At 43.9% G+C, this 23,293-nt stretch overlaps 1 protein-coding gene across 4 annotated transcripts; it reads right to left on the minus strand.

The window, feature by feature from the left end:
- Positions 1–11,928: 11,928 nt before the first annotated feature.
- On the minus strand, positions 11,929–22,518 carry LOC135111250 (uncharacterized). 4 transcript variants are annotated; one of them, XM_064024426.1, is made up of 8 exons: positions 22,371–22,456; positions 21,285–21,339; positions 17,864–17,975; positions 14,749–14,925; positions 13,807–13,950; positions 13,447–13,573; positions 13,092–13,226; positions 11,929–12,605 (listed from the first exon to the last, which is right to left on the minus strand). In XM_064024426.1, exons 3-8 carry the CDS (start codon positions 17,899–17,901, stop codon positions 12,432–12,434), a joined length of 795 nt encoding a protein of 264 aa, XP_063880496.1. In that variant the 5' UTR covers positions 17,902–17,975; positions 21,285–21,339; positions 22,371–22,456; the 3' UTR covers positions 11,929–12,431. The 4 variants fall into 4 exon arrangements, with proteins under 4 accessions (XP_063880496.1, XP_063880495.1, XP_063880498.1 ...); XM_064024425.1 differs by lacking the exon at positions 17,864–17,975 and having other exon boundaries at positions 22,371–22,518; XM_064024428.1 differs by lacking the exon at positions 21,285–21,339 and having other exon boundaries at positions 22,371–22,459.
- Positions 22,519–23,293: the final 775 nt, after the last annotated feature.

The raw sequence follows: 23,293 nt of genomic DNA on the forward strand, positions 1-23,293 counted from the left end.
GAGAGAGAGAGAGAGAGAGAGAGATGAGAGAGAGAGGAGAGAGAGAGAGAGAGAGAGAGAGAGAGAGAGTACAAGGCGTTTCAAAAGTACAAATTCCGATTCAAAAAAAGTGAACAGCAACATGTCTTACTCTTAACAATACTTCTTTCATCTGCTTCCTGATTCAGCCACACGTCTCATTGCAGCTTATTATTCTGTACCATATGCTGAAACACTTCTGCGCCGCACCCCCGACTACTTTCAAAAGACTAGTTAAAATTTCACGGGTATTAAGGGTGTTTTTTTTTTTTTTATGATTTAATAACAGATCAACAAGATTTATACATTAGTGACAGGAGAAACACTCTTTGAGAACCCGGCTAATCATCTCTGTGGCCTTAAATATAGTCGTAGAGAGAGAGAGAGAGAGAGAGAGAGAGAGAGAGAGAGAGAGAGAGAGAGAGAGAGAGAGAGAGAGAGAGAGAGAGAGCAGTGTTTCAGAATACGGGTCCCTGTCTTCCTTACCTCCTTATGTCACACTTGGTTGTCTTCCGCATCTTATTTTAAACAATACGAAGAAATCACCGGATCTCAACCCGCTTTGCATACCAAGACAGAAGAAAAGACAGTTTCACATTCATATTCATGTAAGATTATTTTTTGTGAGATATTCCTGTTTTTTTCATGTGCGTATTTTTTACTACACGTGTGATACTGAAGGTAATGTAAAGATAAGTAATATGAATAAGAGGCGACGTGGAACATACAGCCTTGGAAAGAGAGAGAGAGAGAGAGAGAGAGAGAGAATCACTTTTCATAGAATCGTTGTCATTGTCTGGCCAGAGAAATAAGTAAGAGAAAGAATAATAATGTTTTCCACACACTCTCCTGCGCCCATCAAAGTTCCAACGAGCCACACGCTACACTGGTGCTGCTGTCCTATACGCCGAACTCTTATTAAACGCATTGGTCTCTCATAAGAACTATTTTTCAAGGATTTCAGAAGATTACACGAATTCTCAAGGATATTTTGCTACTGATAATGCAATCTTCAATAATCTATGACTAGAATTATGAAATCATCCCTGATAATCCTAAAAGCTTATATTAAGAAATGTTTTTTTCAAAGATTGGAGGATGATTACACGGATTCTCAAGGATTTGCTTCTGATAACGCAGAATCCTTATTAATTTGTGACTAGAACTATGAAAACATCCCGAAAAATCCCAAAAGCTTCCACTACAACTTGAGAACCTGTCACAAGAAGCCGAGACAAGACGAGACGCAGATACATTTGAGAATGGAAGCTACTGTTCTTGTCCACCTGGAAAATTGTGTGGTTCCTGTGTGTGTGTGTGTGTGTGTGTGTGTGTGTGTGTGTGTGTGTGTGATCCTTTCTTTGTTTCTCATGAGTACGTACGTGAAATCTATACTTAACTTGTACGTATAATAAGGTCTAGCTTGCGCATAGATTGACACAGTACGAGTTATCTTATCATCTTATTATCCCTAACACACACACACACACACACACACACACACACACACACACACACACACACGTCTATATACATCCACAAATCAATGTGTGTACACCCTAACTCCGTGTTATGTATACCTAACCTTCATGCATAAAGAAACCTATGCATATTATATTCTGAAACACTTCTGCGCCACATATCCACTACTTTCAAAAGGCTTTAGCAGTTGAAGTTACATGAGTTTTTAAGGATGTTCTTTTTTACGGTTCTAGTGACAGATAAGCAAGATTTTTTTACATTATTAACAGGGACGAGAGAGAGAGAGAGAGAGAGAGAGAGAGAGAGAGAGAGAGAGAGAGAGAGAGAGAGAGAGAGATAATATGTGCAAGTTTTATGTTTACTTGCACCATATAACTTTTTTACACATGTACGCTTTTCTCCGTGTGTTAAGCATCTCTCTCTCTCTCTCTCTCTCTCTCTATCTCTCTCTCTCTCTCTCTCTCTCTCTCTCTCTCTCTCTCTCTCTCTCTCTCTCTAGCGTGTCAAGTGCCAGTCACACTCAGCTGCTACAACTATCCCCGAAGAAGGTTCCAGAGATAGGTGACGGATGTGAGAAAAGGAGAGGAGAGGGAGCAATATTTTCTTTGCATCCTCTAGGTGTTTGTACAGGTATATTGAGCAACGAAGCGTGTGTGAGTGTGTGTGTGTGTGTGTGTGTGTGTGTGTGTGTGTGTGTGTGTGTGTGTGTGTGTGTGTGTGTGTGTGTGTGAGGCAGGGAAGGGAAAGAGTGAGTGCGGTGTGGTGTTATTTAGGCAGAGGAGGGCGTGGTGCAGTGTAGCATACAGAGGGTGACGGCATATATGTAGGTGTGGTGGGTGTAACACAGGAAATGGCGCGGTGCTACTTCCAGCGGCGGCGGCAGCAACATGCTGAAGACCCACCCACCCTACACACACACACACACGGTCCCTTTTCCCGCCACCTGCTGTTGCCCCGAACACTTCACCACCAACACCGCCACCGCCACACTGCCACGAGGTCGCCAGGACACACACATACACACACGTTCAAAACATCCGTAAGGCGTCAAGATCCCCATAGGTCCGATGAAGAACTGTGTGCTCTAAAGATGGGGTTCCCCAAGTCTAATAAAGAAAAATCGAGGGTTCCTGTAGAAAACAGTAGTGATCTGATAAAAAAAAAATGAAAAAAAGTGGTTTATATTAAGCATGAGGAGTATGTTCAATCTAATGATGGTATGATGATGAAAATACATGGAGGTCCTGTGCGGATGAGAAGTATGCGGGAAAATTAATATTCCACCCCATTACACCGCTGATAGAGCTGCAGGAGCTGACGAAAGTTTTCTTAGTGTTAAGTAATCGGCGAGGCAGCTACGGCCGGATCGGGGTTTAGGGCTGAGGGGCACCACCACCACCACTACCACCACCACCACCGGGTCCTAAGGCCGGACACACACACACACACACCACCTTTCCTCAGCCCCCTCTCATTTGTCCCCTTGGCCCTCCCTCCCTCCCCCACTCCCTAACCCTTTCACCCCCACCGCCTCCTTCGTTTCCCCTTCACCCCACACCTTCCTCCGCACCGCCTCTCTCTCTCTCTCTCTCTCTCTCTCTCTCTCTCTCTCTCTCTCTGGCCTCGTCGCCTCACGGTGCGAAAGGCGACACCGACCCACTGCAGCATCTGAGGCTCCACGCACGCCTCCTCCCCAAAAGACGAAAGCTTCACAACCTACTACCTCGACACCATTCCCTCGCTTCCCTCTCCTGACTTCGGGAGAACGCAGGATCACTCAATACTACCCCTCACGATTTCAGGACGCAAGTTTGGCATCAAATGAAGAACTACAGGGCCACACTACGTTGTATGTAGTACGTACGTAGCAGTGCTGGTGTCCTCTCTGACCTAGCAGTCCTAACACCCACCCCACCTAACCACCACCACCACCACCCCGCAGCATTCTGGGGCCGTCCACAAGTCGCGCATTAACATTAATCTCAGTTTGTCATTCCGAGTCTTTTTAATTAAACGCGACGTGGTTTGGTACACTTTTGGTCTCCACGTCGTTAATTTAGCCTGGGCGATCTTTAAGGGTGACCAAGGCAAGGGATGCAGCAAGTGACGAGAGGGTAGGAGAGGGAGGGAGAGAGAGAGAGAGAGAGAGAGAGAGAGAGAGAGAGAGAGAGAGAGAGAGAGAGAGAGAGAGAGAGAGAGAGAGAGAAACGCAGCAGCAGCAGCAGCAGCAGCAGCAGCAGCAGCAGCAGCAGCAGCAGCAGCAACAACAACAACAACAACAACAACAACAACAACAACAACAGCAGCAACAGCAGCAGCAGCAGCAGCAGCAGTGAGGTACAAAGCGGCTGCAAGAAGCATGGGACAGAAAATGGAAATTTGTTGAAGCAAGACAAGGCGAGAGTTGAAGCGAGGTGGTGGCGGTGAAGGGAGTGGGTGTTGCCCCTGTGGGCCAGGGTGACGTGGCGGCGCGCCCTGTGGATGAAGGGGCGCGGGGGGCAACCGTGGTCGGGGTTGGGGCCTTCCCTCCCTCTCCTCCCTCATCTCACCCGTCCCGACTCCCCCCATGGCCCGGGGCTGCCACCCCCAGCCCGACCACCACCGCCCAGTCATTACAAGGGGCCGGAGGGGTGGCGCTCTCAGCAGCAGACTACAGCTTTATGGCGTGGGGGCCGCAAGTATTCGTACCCGAGCCTATGTTTCTCCGCAGTACGAGGCCGCTACGGGGCACACCCTGCCCCGAGCACCAGCGCCGCTCACCCTCCTGGTCGGCGGAGTGCAATTTAGGAATTTGTTACATCAATGTGGCGCTGAGGGACAGGAGGACGGGGCGGGCGACTGGCTAGCAGGGCGGGTGATGGTGACCGCTGCCGCCCTTGTGTGACGCCGCGGGCCTCTGCCCTGCCCACCCACTCTCACTCACTCCACTCTGCACCTCGCCGCTCCTTTCCGCCCGGCACACACACATACACACACACACACGTTAGAGGTCACTGGGGGGCCTCACACCCTGACGGATGCCGCTGTCACCACCTCCGTCACTCCTGTGTGGGTCAGGCAAGACTAGCCCTCTCCCTCCCCGCCCTCCTTCCCCCCATTAACCGACCTCAGCAGGCGCCAGACCCTTCCCTCAGTAGGACGCACCCGTCTACTGGTTCCTCAGGCCGCGTCCCCACCAGGATCTCCCGAGGGTCGCCTCTCACCCAACCCGTGCACCACACACCAGCCATGCACTCAAAGGAAACGAGGGAGCTCACCCCCACCTATTCCTATACAATCTAAGGCTCACACACGTCTCCTCGGACATCGGTCGTCAGATTCAGTACAAGGCCAGATGGTGGCGCCACGATTTCCATGCTCCCCCAGCCACTCATTCCACGAAATTTCTCTTTGAAACTGTTCAACGAATATTCACTGCGTGCGGTGGCATACATACTAAATCTTTCGCCCATCTATTCACTTAGAATACACTACGCAGATATTTGATGGCTGAATAACTATATGCTTTCGTTTCACACTTTATATTTACATTTCCTATGATTATAAAATGACGACAAAAAATAATGAAACTGTGTAAAATAGACAACGAAGGACATGAAAACTTGGGTGATGGTGGTGGTGGTGGAGGCGGTGGTGGTGGCGGAGGGGTTTTGCCGCGGTAATTTCACCCTTATGACGCCCCGTGGTGCCGCGAGCTGCAGGGCTTTCGTCCAACTAAAGGAATCTGGCTCTATTTATTCTTGACACTCGCATGCCTATGTGCACCCATACACAAGGTAATGGAAATCACATTCACACACACACACACATACACACACACTCGGAGGGATAATGGTGCAGCCCCAAAAACGTGTCACACCCACACGCGTGAGCTTGGGAGGCAAGAGGCACGCAGTCGTTGGCGCAGACTGGGATACACAGGCACCAGTGCTCAGTTCCTGCCCGGTAGCCTTAACCCACATACACGCACGTGCACTGTTGACATATCGCTACACCAGTTACAAGCAACACTGGTAGAAAGATAAGGGCGCAATATTAGATACACAACTCTCGTCCCACCCACACTGTCACTCAACTTCTCTCACTGCCCGGCCTCACTGAAGGTGTACTGACTTACGAACAGTGCCGACCTCCGGTAAGTCAGTGACCCGCCGCTGCCCTTCACTACCACCACGACTCTCCCACAGGAACTGCCGCCGCCTCACACAGTCCAAGATGCAGGAAAACAAACTTTTTTTTTGTCTCACCTCAATGAAATGTACTCGTATCAACACTACAACTCCAAACATAATAAGAGACAAGAAAGGATGATGAATTTCAGAGCAAGTTATTTTTTTCCTCTGGACCACAGTTGCGACCAAGACCTCACCTATTCCCTTCTAGATGGACCACACCCTCTCAGGCACCACACCCATCCACTTCGCAATCGTCAGCGCCTGCAAGATCTCACTGGGTATTGCATAACAGCTCACGCAAGAGGGACGAGTGGCGCCGCTGCCTGACCGCTCGCCCACCAGCCCGTCCTTCCCCCACCCCTCCGCCTCCACGTTGCAATTATCAAGTTAGAAAATGTAAAGAACTCCGCACTGGCTCGCAGAAACAGACCCTGCACACTCTGGTGGCACTGGTGATGAGCACGGCGGCTGCAATCCTTCTCTCCTCCTCGGCCAATATTCTTGAAGTCACCCACGGTTACTCTCCGCCTCTCCCTAATCATCGGGTTACTCCAACCGTGGGAGGAGTCAGGCAACACCACCACCACCGCCAGTCGCCTGCAGCCTGCCAGGAGCCGCCTCAGCCAAGGAAACACCTGAGTATGTGGCTGGTGCGTCGCGTCCTGGAAAAGTGGTCACCCCTTCGGCCCCTCCATCGGACATCACTCAGCCCGGTGTCCCGAGGGGCCTTTTGTCTACCCTCGCTCTAAGTTATTATATGAAAAAAAAAAAAAAAAAAGCACGGGCACCACAAAGTCCGGTCCTCTGGTGGGTCAGGTGGGAGGGAGAGCGGCAGGGCAGGGCGTGGGGAAGGGTCGCCCAGTGGGAGATGAGAAGAGGGGTCGACCAGCCCTTCACTTCACTGGCTGGCCCACCGCCTCGCCCCTCTCCCGGGTCGCTGCCTTGCCGCTGCCCACACTCCCCTTCCCCTACCCCCCCCTTCTCCAATCCCTTTCCTCTTCCTCCCCTCCTTCGTCCTACCACGTTTCGACACATCTATTTCCCACTCGGTATCTGTTTAATAATAATAATAATAATAATAATAATAATAATAATAATAATAATAATAACGCTATGATGCAACACCCAGTAGAGCCTAACTCACCACAACGGCGGACTGAGAACGCCGCCAGAAATACGTTAACCTCGTCACAAACTCGGGCTTGAATTTCAGCAGCAGGTCAGTCCTTACAACAGGGTGAGACACTGGCGGCGCTCGGCCCTGGATGGGAACACAGTCCACCCTCGCCTGTCCACCAACACCGGTCCACCAGCTGCCACCTCCCTCATTCCCCTGCACCCTCCTCCTCCTCCTCCTTCCTACCATCAGCACCACGTGACCGTAGCCGTGTTTATGGCGCTCAATATTTGGTTTCAGACCGTCTCCACTTCCACGCAGTCACATAGGGGGACAAGGAATGAAGGGCCTATGTGCTCACTGGCAGCGGCTAGAGAGTGGCTGCAAAATGCTTCTTGATTGATAGATTTCCTAATGGCTGATGGCTGGGGCCGCTGGGCATTGAGGTTAAAAGACTGATGGAATTTTGATGTTACTGACAATATGATTTACCGAGAATGTTTAGTGAGGTGACAGTGAATATTTTGTTGTTCGATGGGATTATGATAGACCAATAGTCACGGAAAATGTAAGGTTAAGAGCGATGGCTGGAAGATCCAGATGGCCGTCTGCAAATTTTGAGGAGAAATAATGAAGTCGATCATCGACTATTTTAACTGATTTGCTCTCTAGTCTCCATACACGTGTTTGGGTCAGTGCAATCATCCTCCTGCTCCTCTTCCTCTTCCACTCCCGGGAAAGGCGATGACCAAACAGGCTCCGGCAGTAGATAACACCCATGACAAGCTGACTGCACCTCACGCTCAGCATCATCGGGCAAAGTTTACCGTGTCACATGAAAATCCATTACTTAATGCTGAGTACTGACGCCGCAGGGAGCTCTAGTATTCAAGATGTTCTGGCATTGTTACATATTATTTATTCGTTCATAAATGTTTGAACAGTGAAGCTAAACACCTAAAACACAGTCATAGTCACATGGCAGCTATGACGAAATTCACACGTATTAGGGTACACATCCGCATCCCCCCCAGTCCAGTTTTATTAATATTATTTTTTTTTTTGTCAGTTTCATGAAAGGAACTGCATGTAAAGTGAATAATATTATGCTCAAGTGAACTAATACCACACACCGAACTTTTCACAATCAGCAAGGCAAAGGACAAACCTTTCAACGACGAAATTGCACCGCAGATAAGATTGTATATGGTTCGCACACACGCTCCCTCACACATATCTTTCAGTAACAATAATGAAATCTACGGCAATAAGTACGCATTGAACTATAAATTCCTGCAACATGGCACACATGATTCCTCCCATGACAACAAACGTGCCATTTCTTTCCTCGACCCACACGTTCTCAAGTGGCTCAGAATTCCCTCCATCCCGACCCTGCCAGACGTACACGCCTCGGATACCCTACATACTATTATCATACTTATTCGGTGCAAGCTGATATTTTCTCAACTCAACAGCATCATTTTCTTGGTCCCTCGCATATGATGCCATTGAAGAATAGAAATTACTATTAGAAGAAACTCCTGCATTCAATTTGGGAGTGACTCAGGTATGATGCAGTTTAATCCAGTTACTTCAGTAGTTTTTTTTTTTTCAACACATGCATAAGCAAGAGAATACGTAAAAAGGAACTGGTAATGTTGGGTAACGCGACCAACGATGTAAACGAGTCGGGGGCGAGGTGAGGGAAGGACAGAGGGAACAGCACTTTCATTTTCACAGCGTACCCAAGGGTCGCTTCTCTTCCAGTACCCAGCAGAGGCCACACACGCACCACATTCAAAACACAAAACACTCTTACCTGATGCTGCTTTGGGAATGGTCACGTAAGAAGTTATATTAAATCCAGTGAAAAAGATCACGACATCTCCGACACACACTACAGACAACGCCGAGCGACCACCACACACTGCCTGCTGCTGGTTTCGCGCTTCGGTTTAGTCGAGCGGGGAACCCTCCCGACCCGTGGCCGTGCTGACAAAGGTATTTCCTGTTATTTAAATTAACCCTTCCATCACTCGCGACTGCTACATGGTTAGAAATTTGAAGAAAACTGCTCTTTTCACCTACATATGGAACCCGTCATAAGCAAAGTACGATAGGATAAGGGAGAGATACACGACAATCACAAGATAAATAGGCAACCTTTCGTTCCCAGAGCGTTGTCATACAAGGGGCACGGAATTTTTGGACTTTAAATCCGGTCCTTGTCCGCGATTGTAAACAATACTGTGACACGTGAGAGCCGGAGCTGCACGAGACTATACCAGCCTCACCGCAGAATAACACAATGTTGCTACTGAAACAAACATAAATCTAAAAGCTAGGCGACATCCACCCGTCCATGGCCGGGGGCGTTGCGCAGGGGTCGAAGAGGCGGCTAGGGAAGGGAGGTGACCGGGACAAGGGAGGGAGGGAGAGGAGGGGGCGTCTGAGGGGGCGTCACGGCGGTGGTCAGGGGGGCTTGGAGCCGCCGCCTAAACGTGAGGGGGCCAACAATGGGGGGCGCTCACCAACCGTTACACTCATGACTCGGGATTTTTTTGTTATCAGGAGTCTTGCGTCTCATTGCGGCGATCACATGACATTTCCATTATAATGTTAATTCATCTAAACAGAAGTATTTAACCTCGGCGATCACTTATAGGTGACCCAGATCCCGGAACAGTCACTGTGAAAGGATTACGCTAGTAGCTGCTTGATGTACTGACTTATAATGAAGAGGTGACTGACCATGGAAGGATAAATATATTCTGTAAAGGAAGCAAGAGAAGGGAAATCCCTAACGCATATTTCTTCCCACACCCTCCCACTTACAGGGACACGACGCAGTGCTACCCCTGTTCCCTCCCCTCCGCACTGACACAACGTGTGGACACCCTACCCAACCCTCCTCCGCTTCGTTATCATGAAAACTGTTACATCATCACCTACGCACTAACACTGATAACCACATCCGTCACGCCGCCTGCATTATTACACCAGCACACACACCTAGTACCACTATGATAACGTGTGGTTTTCTTCACTACAAACTTGCATCTTCTGATGTACAAAAAGATCGTGCAATACGTGCCTTGTGTAGGAACGACGCACTGCAACATAATGTGGCTGGATATACGAGCTTAATTTTTAAATTCTACCACCTGAAATTTGTATTGATATTTTGTGATGTTATCATCCACACTGATAAGCAGAAAGGATGGTATCACACGGTGAAGATAAAATTCTTATCAAATTACCATAAACATAAAAGTGAAATTTATGTAAATCGACGCTCTTACCTCAGCATAGGATAGGTACTGGAAACACTTCACGTGATGTCATGGGCCCACAGAATGTAGCATATGTATTATTCTACCAGGATCATGGTACAGTGTGGCCGAGGCCCGTCTAAAACACCATTACTTTCAAAGGCCATAGAAATTATCAACGGTGTTCCCAAGAGTATTTCTCCTGCCATTAATGTAGAAATCTTGTTAATCTGACTGTAGAACCATACAAAAACAATCTTAAGAACCTATGTAACCTTTGTAAGCCTTTTGAAACTACTGAGAAGGTGCGGCGCAGAAGTGTTTCAGAATACACGAAGGCACCAACAAAAAAACTAAGGAGGATTTCACTCAATCCATGTCACATCACATATCATATTTTGAAGCTGTAAATTAACACCTACGTCCGGAAAATAGACGTGGTTAGTTTTTCCTTGCCATGAAGTAATGTTCTGTTTACACCATGATGAGCGCGGTGAGAGGTTAAGGGAGTCGTAAGCTTACATCGTAACTTATCTAAGGGGTCAAGGTCGGCAAGCAAAGGTCAAGCGAGTGGCTGTCGCTGCGGCACTACCAACAGTGAGGACAACGCTTAGAGCCAAACAAAGACTTGAGAGAGAGAGAGAGAGAGAGAGAGAGAGAGAGAGAGAGAGAGAGAGAGAGAGAGAGAGAGAGAGAGAGTCGTCCATGAGCGACCTCCTTCGAGGTAGTCTCCTTCTTTTGCTACACAAGCCAACCCAGGTAGGCTGCTTGAGGTAAGATCCCGCATCATAGTGCTGGCGAGAGAGAGAGAGAGAGAGAGAGAGAGAGAGAGAGAGAGAGAGAGAGAGAGAGAGAGAGAGAGAGAGAGAGAGAGAGAGAGAGAGAGTACCTTCCTTAAGATAGATATTCAAGACATATCTTTGTAGTTCCTCCCCTTTTATCTCTAAATGAGACTGTCTATATAGCTATTGTATCTGATAAAACAGCCTGTTCCTCTTCAAAGGAAAGTTGTGACTCTTGTCTGGGGTTCTTGGGAATGCATTTGGTTCCCATGATGTTCTTATTATCTATCTATTTATATACCAGGCCAGCAAGCCCATATTGGCCCATACATGGCACCACACATTCACACACATTTCATTCTCACTCTTAGTCCTGGCATGATGTTCCTATCAACACATAAATCCCTAGTTTGTCTGGGATACCTCTGAGATCTGTTTTGAGCAACAGAGAAATCCACAGCACACTGTTCATGATGAGATCAAATGTAGGAAGCTGTGGTGTAAGGAGACAAGAGGTGGAATAATTGCTAGCTTTCATTCTGGAACACTGAGGTGTTTTAACCCAACAAGCCATTGAGCACTTCTTCCTGCTAACATAATGGCCAAGCAATAATCTGGGCTTGGGATAAAAGCCGTTTCTGAAGTCACACCCACCACTCCACTAGCAGCTCCCTCTGCAAACCTGACCCCATCCAATAGCATCTCCATCCCCATTTGTCTGGAAATGTGGAGGAGGAGGAGGAATGAAGGAAAATCTGTTTGGGGAAGGAGAGGAGAGGTGGGTTACACTGAATTTTAGGCGAGATACCTTCTATTCCCTGTTTGGCTGTGTGAGTGAGTGGCTGTTCTGAAGTGGCTGTTCTGCTTGTATGTCTGTTTATATTTTGTGTTTCATACTCAAATGCTAATCTTCAGAATCACTAGTGTGAGCAGATTTTTTTTTTTTTGTGGTTACAGTTGTCCAAAAAAGTCTTTGCAGCTGGAACCCTTTCACAGCCATCTCCAGTCATTAGGAAGTGGTGTAACAAAAATATATGTACAGTACATATTATGTATGATGCTGTCAAACTGCTGTGAAGTAATCTTTCATGTTTAATGATAAAGTAAAGCTCACCAGAAAAGGCAAGGAATACAATTATATACAAGGGTTTGGGCATTTAAGCCTCAAAGGGAATCAAGATGTACAACAGTTTTGTATAAATTTAGCCAAGATTATTACAAAGATCCAAGTGAAAATCTGTCTGTATAAATTTAGCCAAGATTATTACAAAGATCCAAGTGAAAATCTGTCTGGCTTGAATGTTATTTCACTACACTAATATGTCCACATTGCTCCTATAAACTTCAATATAACATCTTATCTCTCAAGGTTCAGCTCTACTGCAAATGTTTGCTTGTATTTCTTGCACCTTCAGATGGTTAATACAGAATATGCTACTTTAGTATAACATGCCTGAGAAATTATTTCTAAATGTCAAGCAAATGACTTTAACAATGGCAATCCTCCATAAACTAATATTGTAATGAACTTAACATGTACTGTGTACAGTACAGACCCACTTTCAGGAATGTGTTACTTTCACTAGGATGGCTGAAAGTCTTGACAGCACTGCAGGTATGACTGGAGGCCACCCACATCATAGCGGTGAGTCACGTGGTGGGCAAACACAGGTGCCCGATGGATGAGACTGCCAATAAACATGCCAGTTGCATCACGACAGCTCAGTGGGGCATTGCGATTTTCCTCTAAAAAGTTCTGGAAATGGGAAATACATTTGAATTTAGTATAAAAGTCTGCATGGCAGGTGAGATGCATGCACACAAAGTCACTCACAACCACATCCACAAGCATTTCCTTGCGTGTGAACCTCTAGGACTGTAAAAGAAGGACCAATCATCAATGACTAACACTGTGCAAGGGTTGGTTGCAGAGCATATTCCCACTAATCCATAATAGAGAAATCTTTCTAGCATCTGATCTAATCAGGTGATTAGACCAGATGAAGGTGAACCTCTGACTGAGGTCTTCAAGACTGCTTCAAATTCAAAACTGCTCTTCTTTCATCCGTAAAATGTAAAATCACTCTTTTTTGTGCCACAGTCTTGCATTTAGAGCTCTCTTCACACATGGGCCATACACACAGAATAAATGAGTAATTATGAGTGTCAAAAAAAATAAAACTGATAATCAAAATTTATGAATGCAGAATTTGAGAATAGTGTGAATTTTGTGCTTCCTGACCTGAAGGTGGTGCAGGCTTTCCGAGGACATGAGGTACACACAGGGGCACTGCAACCTGGAGGTGGTGTCTTGGGGCTGTGGCTTCTCCAGAAACTGTGTCACCCGATTCCTCTCTTCCACTTCAATGATGCCATGCTGGGGAAGATAAGAATATGTAGGATATATTACAATAAAAATTATACTTTAAATGTGGTTATTCACATGAAAATCTGATATATATACACAGATGATATTTTCAAACACAGACACAAAGAAGAGACTGACTAAAAACTGGATAGAGAAACCTGAACCTCATGAATAACAGTGAGGGTATGCACAGTGACAATGCATAAAAGCTTGGATAATCAAGACTAACCTTAGATACATTTTTCTCTGAGACTGGAGCACTGAGAACAAGGCAAGCCTCCTTCTCATGATCATGCAAGGCTTTAAACTTGCTTACCAGTGTCTTCAGGGAAAAATCACTTGGGAGCAATGTGTCTCTGAAACATAGGACAAGTTGTTAGAATGGAAAGAATTCATAAAATATTTCTGGGGTACAAATAAGTAAAAGGGATAGACAGATTTACAAGTGAAGCCCATGCAGAGATGCTAGCTCTGGCACTACACTGTTTTGAAGCTCTGTTACCCAGCTGTAAACAGACCTCATGACTTGGTCTAAGTTGTATTTCAGAGATACTAGCTCTGGTACTGTACTAATTTGAAGCTCTGTTACCCGGCTACGAATAGAATGTCCTCCTGACTTCCTGCAGCGCCAATCTCCATACAGGCCACGGCTCCACTTCGCTCCTCATTGCTCGTCGATCCATCACTCACAATCCTCATGTGCCTGGCCAGCCCATCAGCCCATGTCTGGTACCTGGTATGAAAACAAGGGGAGGCAAAATTAGTGAGCTTAGTGACAAAACCAAAAGATAAATGTGTATTTTAAATCTTTACATCTGCTCTCAAGTGTTCCTCCTCAGACATGGTATGCCTTTCCATCCACACAATCCAGAATTTTAAGTCCTTGTGTCTTTGATCACTACATATACTTTCCTTATATTGTCCTGTATTCTCCAAGTTCATTTTTCACTTTAAACAATGCACCGAGATCTATGTAGAATCCTCCATTAGCTAATTTTCAACTAATTGCAGATATGTACTACCTTCAACACATTCCACATTGTCTCCCTGTCTACTCTAGTCATAAATGCTTTCTCAACTCACTAATTTCAGGATATGACTTCCTCTTAGTTATGTAATCTTAACTTTCATCGTCTCATTAAAAATTTTGTCTAAACAACTAATGCCTTGTCTAAGTTACCCTGTTCCTTATTGTAATGATCAGCACTTTTTTAATAATGAGGTACCACACTTTACACTGCATCATGTCTGCTCAGAACATGCCACTCTGCTTCCATCCTTATCTATATACAAGGCTGGCAATCCCACTCAGGAAAAGGCACCACACATTCACACACATATTTTTCACACTCACCCCCGTCAGCCCCCAGTAGGAAGGGAAAGTCTTATGGTCCACTGTACTATACCCCAGGAGCCCAAGCACAGAAAAACACTTATAAAATAAAAATAGAAAATTAAGAAAATCTAGGTATAGGTTATGTTAGAAGAAGAAGAATGAAAACCAAATGAATGGTATTTATTTTAAACTTACAGTGGCTTGTGAAGATCATTTGTGACAACCACAACACTTGTTATCTCAGGAACTTGGTCAAATGCTTTGATCCAGTGAGTGACGAGTGGCATTCCCCCAATAGGAAGAAGAGGCTTGGGTGTCCCTACTAGGTGACTGAACAGTCCACTTGTATCATTTTGTAGATCACATTCCAACCTAGAACAGTCATTGCAAATAATGAATCATCACTGAACAAGACAACTTAGCATAAATGAAAATTATGATAATGTGGATTCAAGTTTGTAAATCAAATCACTATATATATATATATATATATATATATATATATATATATATATATATATATATATATATATATATATATATATATATATTCAGAGTTCCCACTCTTTCTACCTCCAGTATCCCTTACAGTCATCCCTACATTTCAATCAATATACCCCCTCCAGACCCCCATGTCTCCCAAACTTGCATTTACTAGCTTCATGAATCACAACGCACACTATAACACTTAACCCTGACACACTTCTAACATTGCAACCTATCCCCAAAATGCCCCAGACTCTTTCATATTACCTCAAGCACCCCACCTCCACCCTGACAACCCAACTGTCTGTCTCCAACATGCCTACAACATCCCCAAAATATACCTAAAACATACTTATAACACCAATATACATCAAAAAATACCCAAACACCCCTTAAAACACTCAAGGGAGCTCATAATACTCGTTAATACTCAAAATACACCTAAAACATTTATAACACCCAATATGCACCCAAAACAAAGCATAACACCTCCCCAAAAAAACACTCAAAACATCCCACAACGTTTCTAAATATACCGAAAATATAGCCAAACATACCAAAACACACCAAATGTTACACAGAAAAACAGGGCAGCACGGGAAACTAACCTAAATATTGTCCTCTTAGGATTTTCCTGTTTTGCCTACTCCTCATCCTCCTCCATTTCTGTTCTCTCCTTCCTGCTCCTCTATTTCTCCTTTTTCCTTCCTACTACTACTGCTATATACGCACCTGGGTTTAGAAACACATGAAAACACGTGGAAAGCACTAGAAATCAAGCTAAATATTGACGAAAAGAGAATGGAGCAGTAGGAGTCCTAGACCCGTGATGATGTCACAGTTTAGTTTATGACGTCACTCTTGACAGGCTGGGATAGATAGCAATCCATCATGGCGGCCCTTGGCGGCAACCTCAGATAAGAAGCCGTCTGCTTTCTTACCTCAATTATTCTTTTATCACACCAAAACCAGGCAAAGGCGGATATATATGACCATCGAGTATGAAAGCTAGACATGTGGCTCCATTTTGTGACATGTTTGGATTACAAGAAGTGAGAGATAAAGCAAAGAACAGCTGATAATACTGACAACCTGCCTCTACCTCAGCTTACGGCTTGTCTACATCTTGACGACCCCTGAGTATTTAGCTAAATTTCAAACTGATTCCAGACTCAGATGTAAGGAGAACATAAAAAAATCCAACAATCTCAAAAAAAAAAAAAAAAAAAAAAAAAAAAAAAAAAAAAAAAAAAAAAAACGAATAATAAAACAAACAACTGAAAGACTACAGCTCACGGGAGGAGGAGGGTGTTACGGTGAAATAAGGTTGAATGAGGTGAGGGTGGCACTGGTGGACTCACCTTAAGTACTCATGCCTTTCTGGTGCTGCTTGTTATTGCTTGATGCAGGAAGAAACTGCCAGGAATATTGAAACACTGGTCACTAGAGTGTGTGTGTGGCAAGACTGATGACCAGTGCCGAACAAAACACTCCAGCCTACTGCCCTTCCTCCTTCCCCAGTCACCGCCCTCCCAGACTATCCCTCAAACTGCCTCGAGCGAACACACACACACACACACACACACACACACACAGACGGACTGCCGGCAAAGTTGACATCTTATCAAATAATATGTTAAATAATATAAATATCTTCGCTTCCACACTCCTGGGTTTCCCATTTACCGCCCCAATCCCCTATTATAGCTCCTGACCTCCCCAACTTCCCCCGCTAATGCCATCCACTGGCACTACACCAGGTAACTAAGCAACCACCACTCTAATGACGCTGTTGTCTACTCGTTACTATATTAGTATATATGTTATGGCTGGAGAGAGAGAGAGAGAGAGAGAGACAGTGTTCATTTCACGCGATCCCTCGTCTTCCCCCCCACCCACACATACATCGTAGCCAATATGTAATTTTCGAGAGTATTCTCATATTGTGAAGAAGTATGAAAGGGAAGGGAGAGGAGGAGGAGATAGAGAGGAATAGAGAAGAGAGAAGAAGAGGCGGAGGGGATGAGGGGAGAGAACAACAACAGCAATCAGAAGAAAAAAAAATATTTGTCTAAATACCGCCAGACGCATGATGACACACACACACACACACACACACACACACATGCAGCCAAGGGCGTGTCACTTTGATGACTCAAATGTCTTATTACATCTCTTCTTCTCTGTTTAGGCAAGAACAAGAATAATAATAATAATAATAATAATAATAATAATAATAATAATAATAATAATAATAATAATAATAATAATAAGAGGGAGGAGAAAGAGAAGGAGAAGGAGAAGGAGGAAGAGTACAAGAACATAAGTGTTGAAATCATAACAATCCGGCTACTGCATCGACATGTCCCCAATTTTTTTATTGATTTATTTATTTACTTTTTACATTTACAGCAAGGTCACCAAGCCTTCTGGATGACATGTGTGTCTCGTGCTTGGATGTTAATCTTTTCCAGATTAACCAAAAATTATGAAATGATGAGGAAGCAAAACTGATATCACAAGTTATACTGGGAAAACTATACCTGATATGAAAAATGCATGAAAAAAAAACTAGTAAAATGTGTTGACAGCATAGAAAAATGTTAATTCTCAGGTAAGGAGAGAGAGAGAGAGAGAGAGAGAGAGAGAGAGAGAGAGAGAGAGAGAGAGAGAGAGAGAGAGAGAGAGAGAGAGAGAGAGAGATATTTTGCTTTTTCAACATTCAGGCTTATACGAGGTTAGAGTTTTCTCAATAGTACACAGGTTATAAATGACACAGCCAAGAGCTTAACCTATGACATCCAAATAAAAGCACACAACTTGCCTAGTGCCATAGCCAGCAGCCAGAAGAACAGCCCTCATTCTGACATTCACTGGCTGATGTTGGGCAATATTCTACTCAAGTTTGCTTCCTCTTTCCTTTTCTATTCCTCCAGCTGTCATATTAAAAAAAAAAAAATGTTAAAATCATACTGAGTACGGTAACAGGCCACTATGTACTATTGGCTGCTGTGTACCACTGGCTGCTAAGTACCATCCATGGCTGCTATGAACCATCAGTTATGTACCATTATTATCGTAAACAAAATACAGATAAATTAACAACTTATGGAAAAGGGGGGGAGAGAGAGAGAGAGAGAGAGAGAGAGAGAGAGAGAGAGAGAGAGAGAGAGAGAGAGAGAGAGAGAGAGAGAGAGAGAGAGAGAGAGAGAGAGAGAGAGAGAAAAAAAAAATCTATGATAGCCTACAAGAAATTAACTAAGCACCAAACAATGGACAACTTAGCAACTCCAATGGACCTACTCATTATTTGCTTTGAAACTCCAGTGGACTTTCTATTTTCTTTGAAACTCCATTGGACCTGCACTCTCAGTTATCCTTCTGGTACTGCACACAAAGCACCCTAAATACAACAAAACTCACCCAAATCACACTCAAAACACCCATAAATATAACAAAATTCATCCAATCACACCTAAGACATGCTTAACATCCAAACACACTCAAAATACCCCACAACACCCAAATGTACCCACAAAACTCACCCAGAAACACACAAAACACATATTAATAATCCAAAAACATGCTCAAAACACCCCACATCACCTCAAAATATCCATAAAACTCACTCAGACACACCTATATCATGCTGAAAACATCCAAGACACTCAAAACACCCTGATATACCCACAAAACTCATCCAACACACTCAAAACACCCTGATATACCCACAAAACTCATCCAACACAACCGAAATACAATAAAAACATCCAAAACACACCCAAAACACCCCACAACACCCTAGAATACCAATAAAACTCATCCAAAACACACTCAAAACATCCAAAATACACTCAAAACACCTCAAACTACCCACAAAACTCACCCAAACACTCAAAACAGCCAAAACATCCCAAAACTTATTCAAACACACCAAAAACATCCCCACCACAGGATACACCCAAACCACACTAAGACGCACCCAGAACACCCCACACAAACTCAAATAAAATACCCGACACACATCCAAACTCACCGGAAACACTTGAAACACCCTAAATAAACTCATAACAAACTCAGAACACCTCAATATGCCCCCAAACACATCCAAAACACTCCACAATATACTCAAAACACTTTACAAGACTAAATACACGTAAAATACACCTAAAAACATCCTAAGCCACACTTTAAACACCCTAAATTCACACAAAACACAGATATAATAGCAAATATACATCCTAAACACACTTAAACATTCACAAAACACTCCACAACATTCCTAAATACATCCAAAACACACTTAAAACACCCAAAACACATGAAATATTACAGAGAAAAAGCAGGGCAGGAAGAAAAACTAAGCTAAACATGGTCTTCTTGGTATTTACCTGCTATGCCCCCTCCTCCTTCTCCATTTCTCCTTACTACTTCCTCCTCCTCCTCCATTTATCTATTTTTCTCCTTCTACTACTACTACCGCACCCAGAACACCCCACACAAACTCAAATAAAAGACCCGACACACATCCAAACTCACCCGAAACACTTGAAACACCCTAAATAAACTCATAACAAACTCACAACACCTCAATATGCCCCCAAACACACGCAAAACACTCCACAATATACTCAAAACTCTTTACAAGACTAAATACACGTAAAATACACCTAAACACATCCTAAGCCACACTTTAAACACCCTAAATTCACACAAAACACAGATATGATAGCAAATATACATCCTAAACACACTTAAACATTCACAAAACACTCCACAACACTCCTAAATACATCCAAAACACACTTAAAACACCCAAAACACATGAAATATTACAGAGAAAAAGCAGGGCAGGCAGGAAAACTAAGCTAAACATGGTCTTCTTGGTATTTACCTGTTATGCCCCCTCCTCCTTCTCCTCCATTTCTCCTTACTACTTCCTCCTCCTCCTCCATTTATCTATTTTTCTCCTTCTACTACTACTACCTACATACCTGAGCTTGGAAACACCAGGAAAAACACTGGAAATTACGGTAAATACTGACGAGGAGACACTGTATCCGAGCGAGTCCCAGGACCATTGATGACGTCACAGGCGGGGGCTGCCGGCGCCCGGCTGGCTGACGTACGTAACGTATTTCATTTCAAAATTGACCCCTAGAAAAAACGAAGCTAGGCTCGAATGCCTTATATATTCTGACTTGACAATTACTTTAACTAATATTCACAATATCAAAACATCACCAGCCTGAGCAGTTGTAAAGAAATATTAATATGAAATATGGAAAAAGTGTTGAATCTTTGACACCATTAAAATCATTGAAAAGTCCACCCATTTCATTTTACACCAATGAAAAAACACTTAAAAAAATCTGAACTGTTTTTCTAAACAATGCAAAGTTAATTACAAGCTAAGATATTCAAATAAAAAATCAAAAAAATGACAAAATCACCACTTTTAACGGCATCAAAAGCTATTTTAGATTCCACACACTTAGCTCATCAGAAACGCAAAACACTTTAAATATCATAAACGATTTTTTGAAGCAATAAAGCCTTCATTACCGCCTCAAATAAAAGAGCCAAAAACCGGGTCCGGTAAATTTCACCGTAAAAAGTCCTATATTTATGCAAAAAAACAGCAACAAATTCACCACATTTACTTAACTGAGGCAAGAAACGCACTTCAAAAGCAACGAAATATTTTTATAAATCATAAAAACTTACTATAGAAGCCAAATAAAGTCATTCAGAAAAATTCAAAAAAATATTGGAACCCAACAAGTTGGCTCAGGCAGCATTCCATCATGGCGGCCGTCGGGGGAGACTTTAGTAGGGTAGCCAGCGGCCATGTTGCCTTAATTATTCGTTCATGAGACCAAAAGTAGGCAATAGTGGATTTATCTGACCAGCGAATATGAAGGCCAGACATGTGGTTCTATCTTATGACATGTTTGGCTTACAGTAAATGAGAGACGAAGCAAATAATGGCTGAAAACACTAACGTCATGCCTCTACCTCAGCAGACAGCTTGTTTACAAATTAACGAATCTTTCATTATTTGCCTAAATCTCCAAGTTTCCAGACTCAGATGTGAACAAACTCTAAAAATAAGTCAACAACCTTAAAACATGCCTAAAAAAGACGAATAATAAAACCTAAATAAACGAGACACTACAGGGAGGAGGAGGATGTAGTTAAGGCAGAAAGGGTGACTGAGGTGAGGCTGGCACCGCTGGACTCACCTTACATATTCGTGCCTCTCTGGTGCTGCTTGGCGGTGCTCGGTACAGGGAAAAGCTGCCGGGAATACGGAAACACTTGTTAAAAGAGCGTGTGGGGCAAGACTGACCAGTGTTGACCAAAACAATGTACCCAGCCAGCCAGCCACCCGCTCTCCCTCCCCAGCGCCACGTATCACTGCTCCAACCACACTCACTATTAAACACACTAACACTCACTAAAGGTAACATGTTATCAAATAATATGTCATATAATATCCTCACTTCCTCACTTCCCTTTCCCCACTCCACACCCACAACGACTACGTGATTATGAAGTAAAGTGTCACTCACTGCTGCACCGTGTCACCGCAGCAAACACGAACGAGCGCAGGATAGGCTCAACTAAAATGCTTCTCTCTCTCTCTCCCTCCTCACGACTGTTTCTCAAAGCCAAAATGATAATTACCAGGGTTTTCAAGAGTGTTTCTCCTGTTAATAATATAGAAATGTTGTAGATCTGTCACTAGAACTGTAAAAACACCCTTAAAAACTGTATTACTTCAATGACAGTCTTTTAAAAGCAAGTTTCTCCTGTTAGTAATGTAGAAACTATGTTAATCTGTCACTAGAACCGTAAAAACACCTTTGAAAACCCGTGTAACTATTGAGAGAGAGAGAGAGAGAGAGACAGAACCGATGCATTTTTTAACTTGTGTGCTGAACTCATGGATCATGCTGAGGACTAAGCCTGTATTAAATCAGTGTATGCTGAATTCTATTGATTGTATTAGTTGACAATAGTTTTATTTATTTTTTTTTCATTTTTTTTCGTGTTTTATATTTTAATGTAGTTTTATTACTTTTTTCTTACAATATTATTTTTTACCTCCCTACTTGGTAGCTGGTATGTAGCAGCCTTGTTTGGTACATATAAGCCAAAGCAGTGGTTCAAAGGAGCCGGTACATAATAGCCGACAATACATAGCAGCTAGCATTCCTGAGTACAGCAGTTTATTATACAATTATGAGTGAATTTCCCCTCACCCCCCAACCCCAGCCCGTGCCTCTATCAGTGAGAAGAGAAAGGCAAATGAGAATTATACATACCTCCTACCGTTGGTATTGACTGAAGGAAAACCCAGCCTGTCGCCTCAGACTCATCTGTTACGCTATCACCTGTGTTTACATCGGCAGCAGCTGGGCTCGGTCTCGGCGGAACCGTCCCAGGGAGGGCCCTCATGTATAAACTCCGTTTAGGTTCAGGTATTTTTATTTATTTATTTATTTTTTTATGTAGGAAGGACACTGGCCAAGGGCAACAAAAATCTAATAAAAAAATGCCCACTGAAATGCCAGTCCCATAAAAGGGTCAAAGCAGTGGTCAAAAATTGATGAATAAGTGTCTTGAAACCTCCCTCTTGAAGGAATTCAAGTCATAAGAAGGTGGAAATACAGAAGCAGGCAGGGAGTTCCAGAGTTTACCACAGAAAGGGATGAATGATTGAGAATACTGGTTAACTCTTGCGTTAGAGAGGTGGACAGAATAGGGGTGAGAGAAAGAAGAAAGTCTTGTGCAGCGAGGCCGCGGGAGGAGGGAAGGCATGCAGTTAGCAAGATCAGAAGAGCAGTTAGCATGAAAATAGCGGTAGAAGACAGCTAGATATGCAACATTGCGGCGGTGAGAGAGGCTGAAGACAGTCAGTTAGAGGAGAGGAGTTGATGAGACGAAAAGCTTTTGATTCCACCCTGTCTAGAAGAGCAGTATGAGTGGAACCCCCCCCCCCAAGACATGTGATGCATACTCCATACATGGACGGATAAGGCCCTTGTACAGAGTTAACAGCTGGGAGGGTGAGAAAAACTGGCGGAGACGTCTCAGAACGCCTAACTTCATAGAAGCTGTTTAAGCTAGAGATGAGATGTGAAGTTTCCAGTTCAGATTATAAGTAAAGGACAGACCGAGGATGTTCAGTGTAGAAGAGAGGGACAGTTGAGTGTCATTGAAGAAGAGGGGATAGTTGTCTGGAAGG

This window comes from Scylla paramamosain, chromosome 21, assembly GCF_035594125.1.
Source record: "Scylla paramamosain isolate STU-SP2022 chromosome 21, ASM3559412v1, whole genome shotgun sequence".
Taxonomy (NCBI): domain Eukaryota; kingdom Metazoa; phylum Arthropoda; class Malacostraca; order Decapoda; family Portunidae; genus Scylla; species Scylla paramamosain.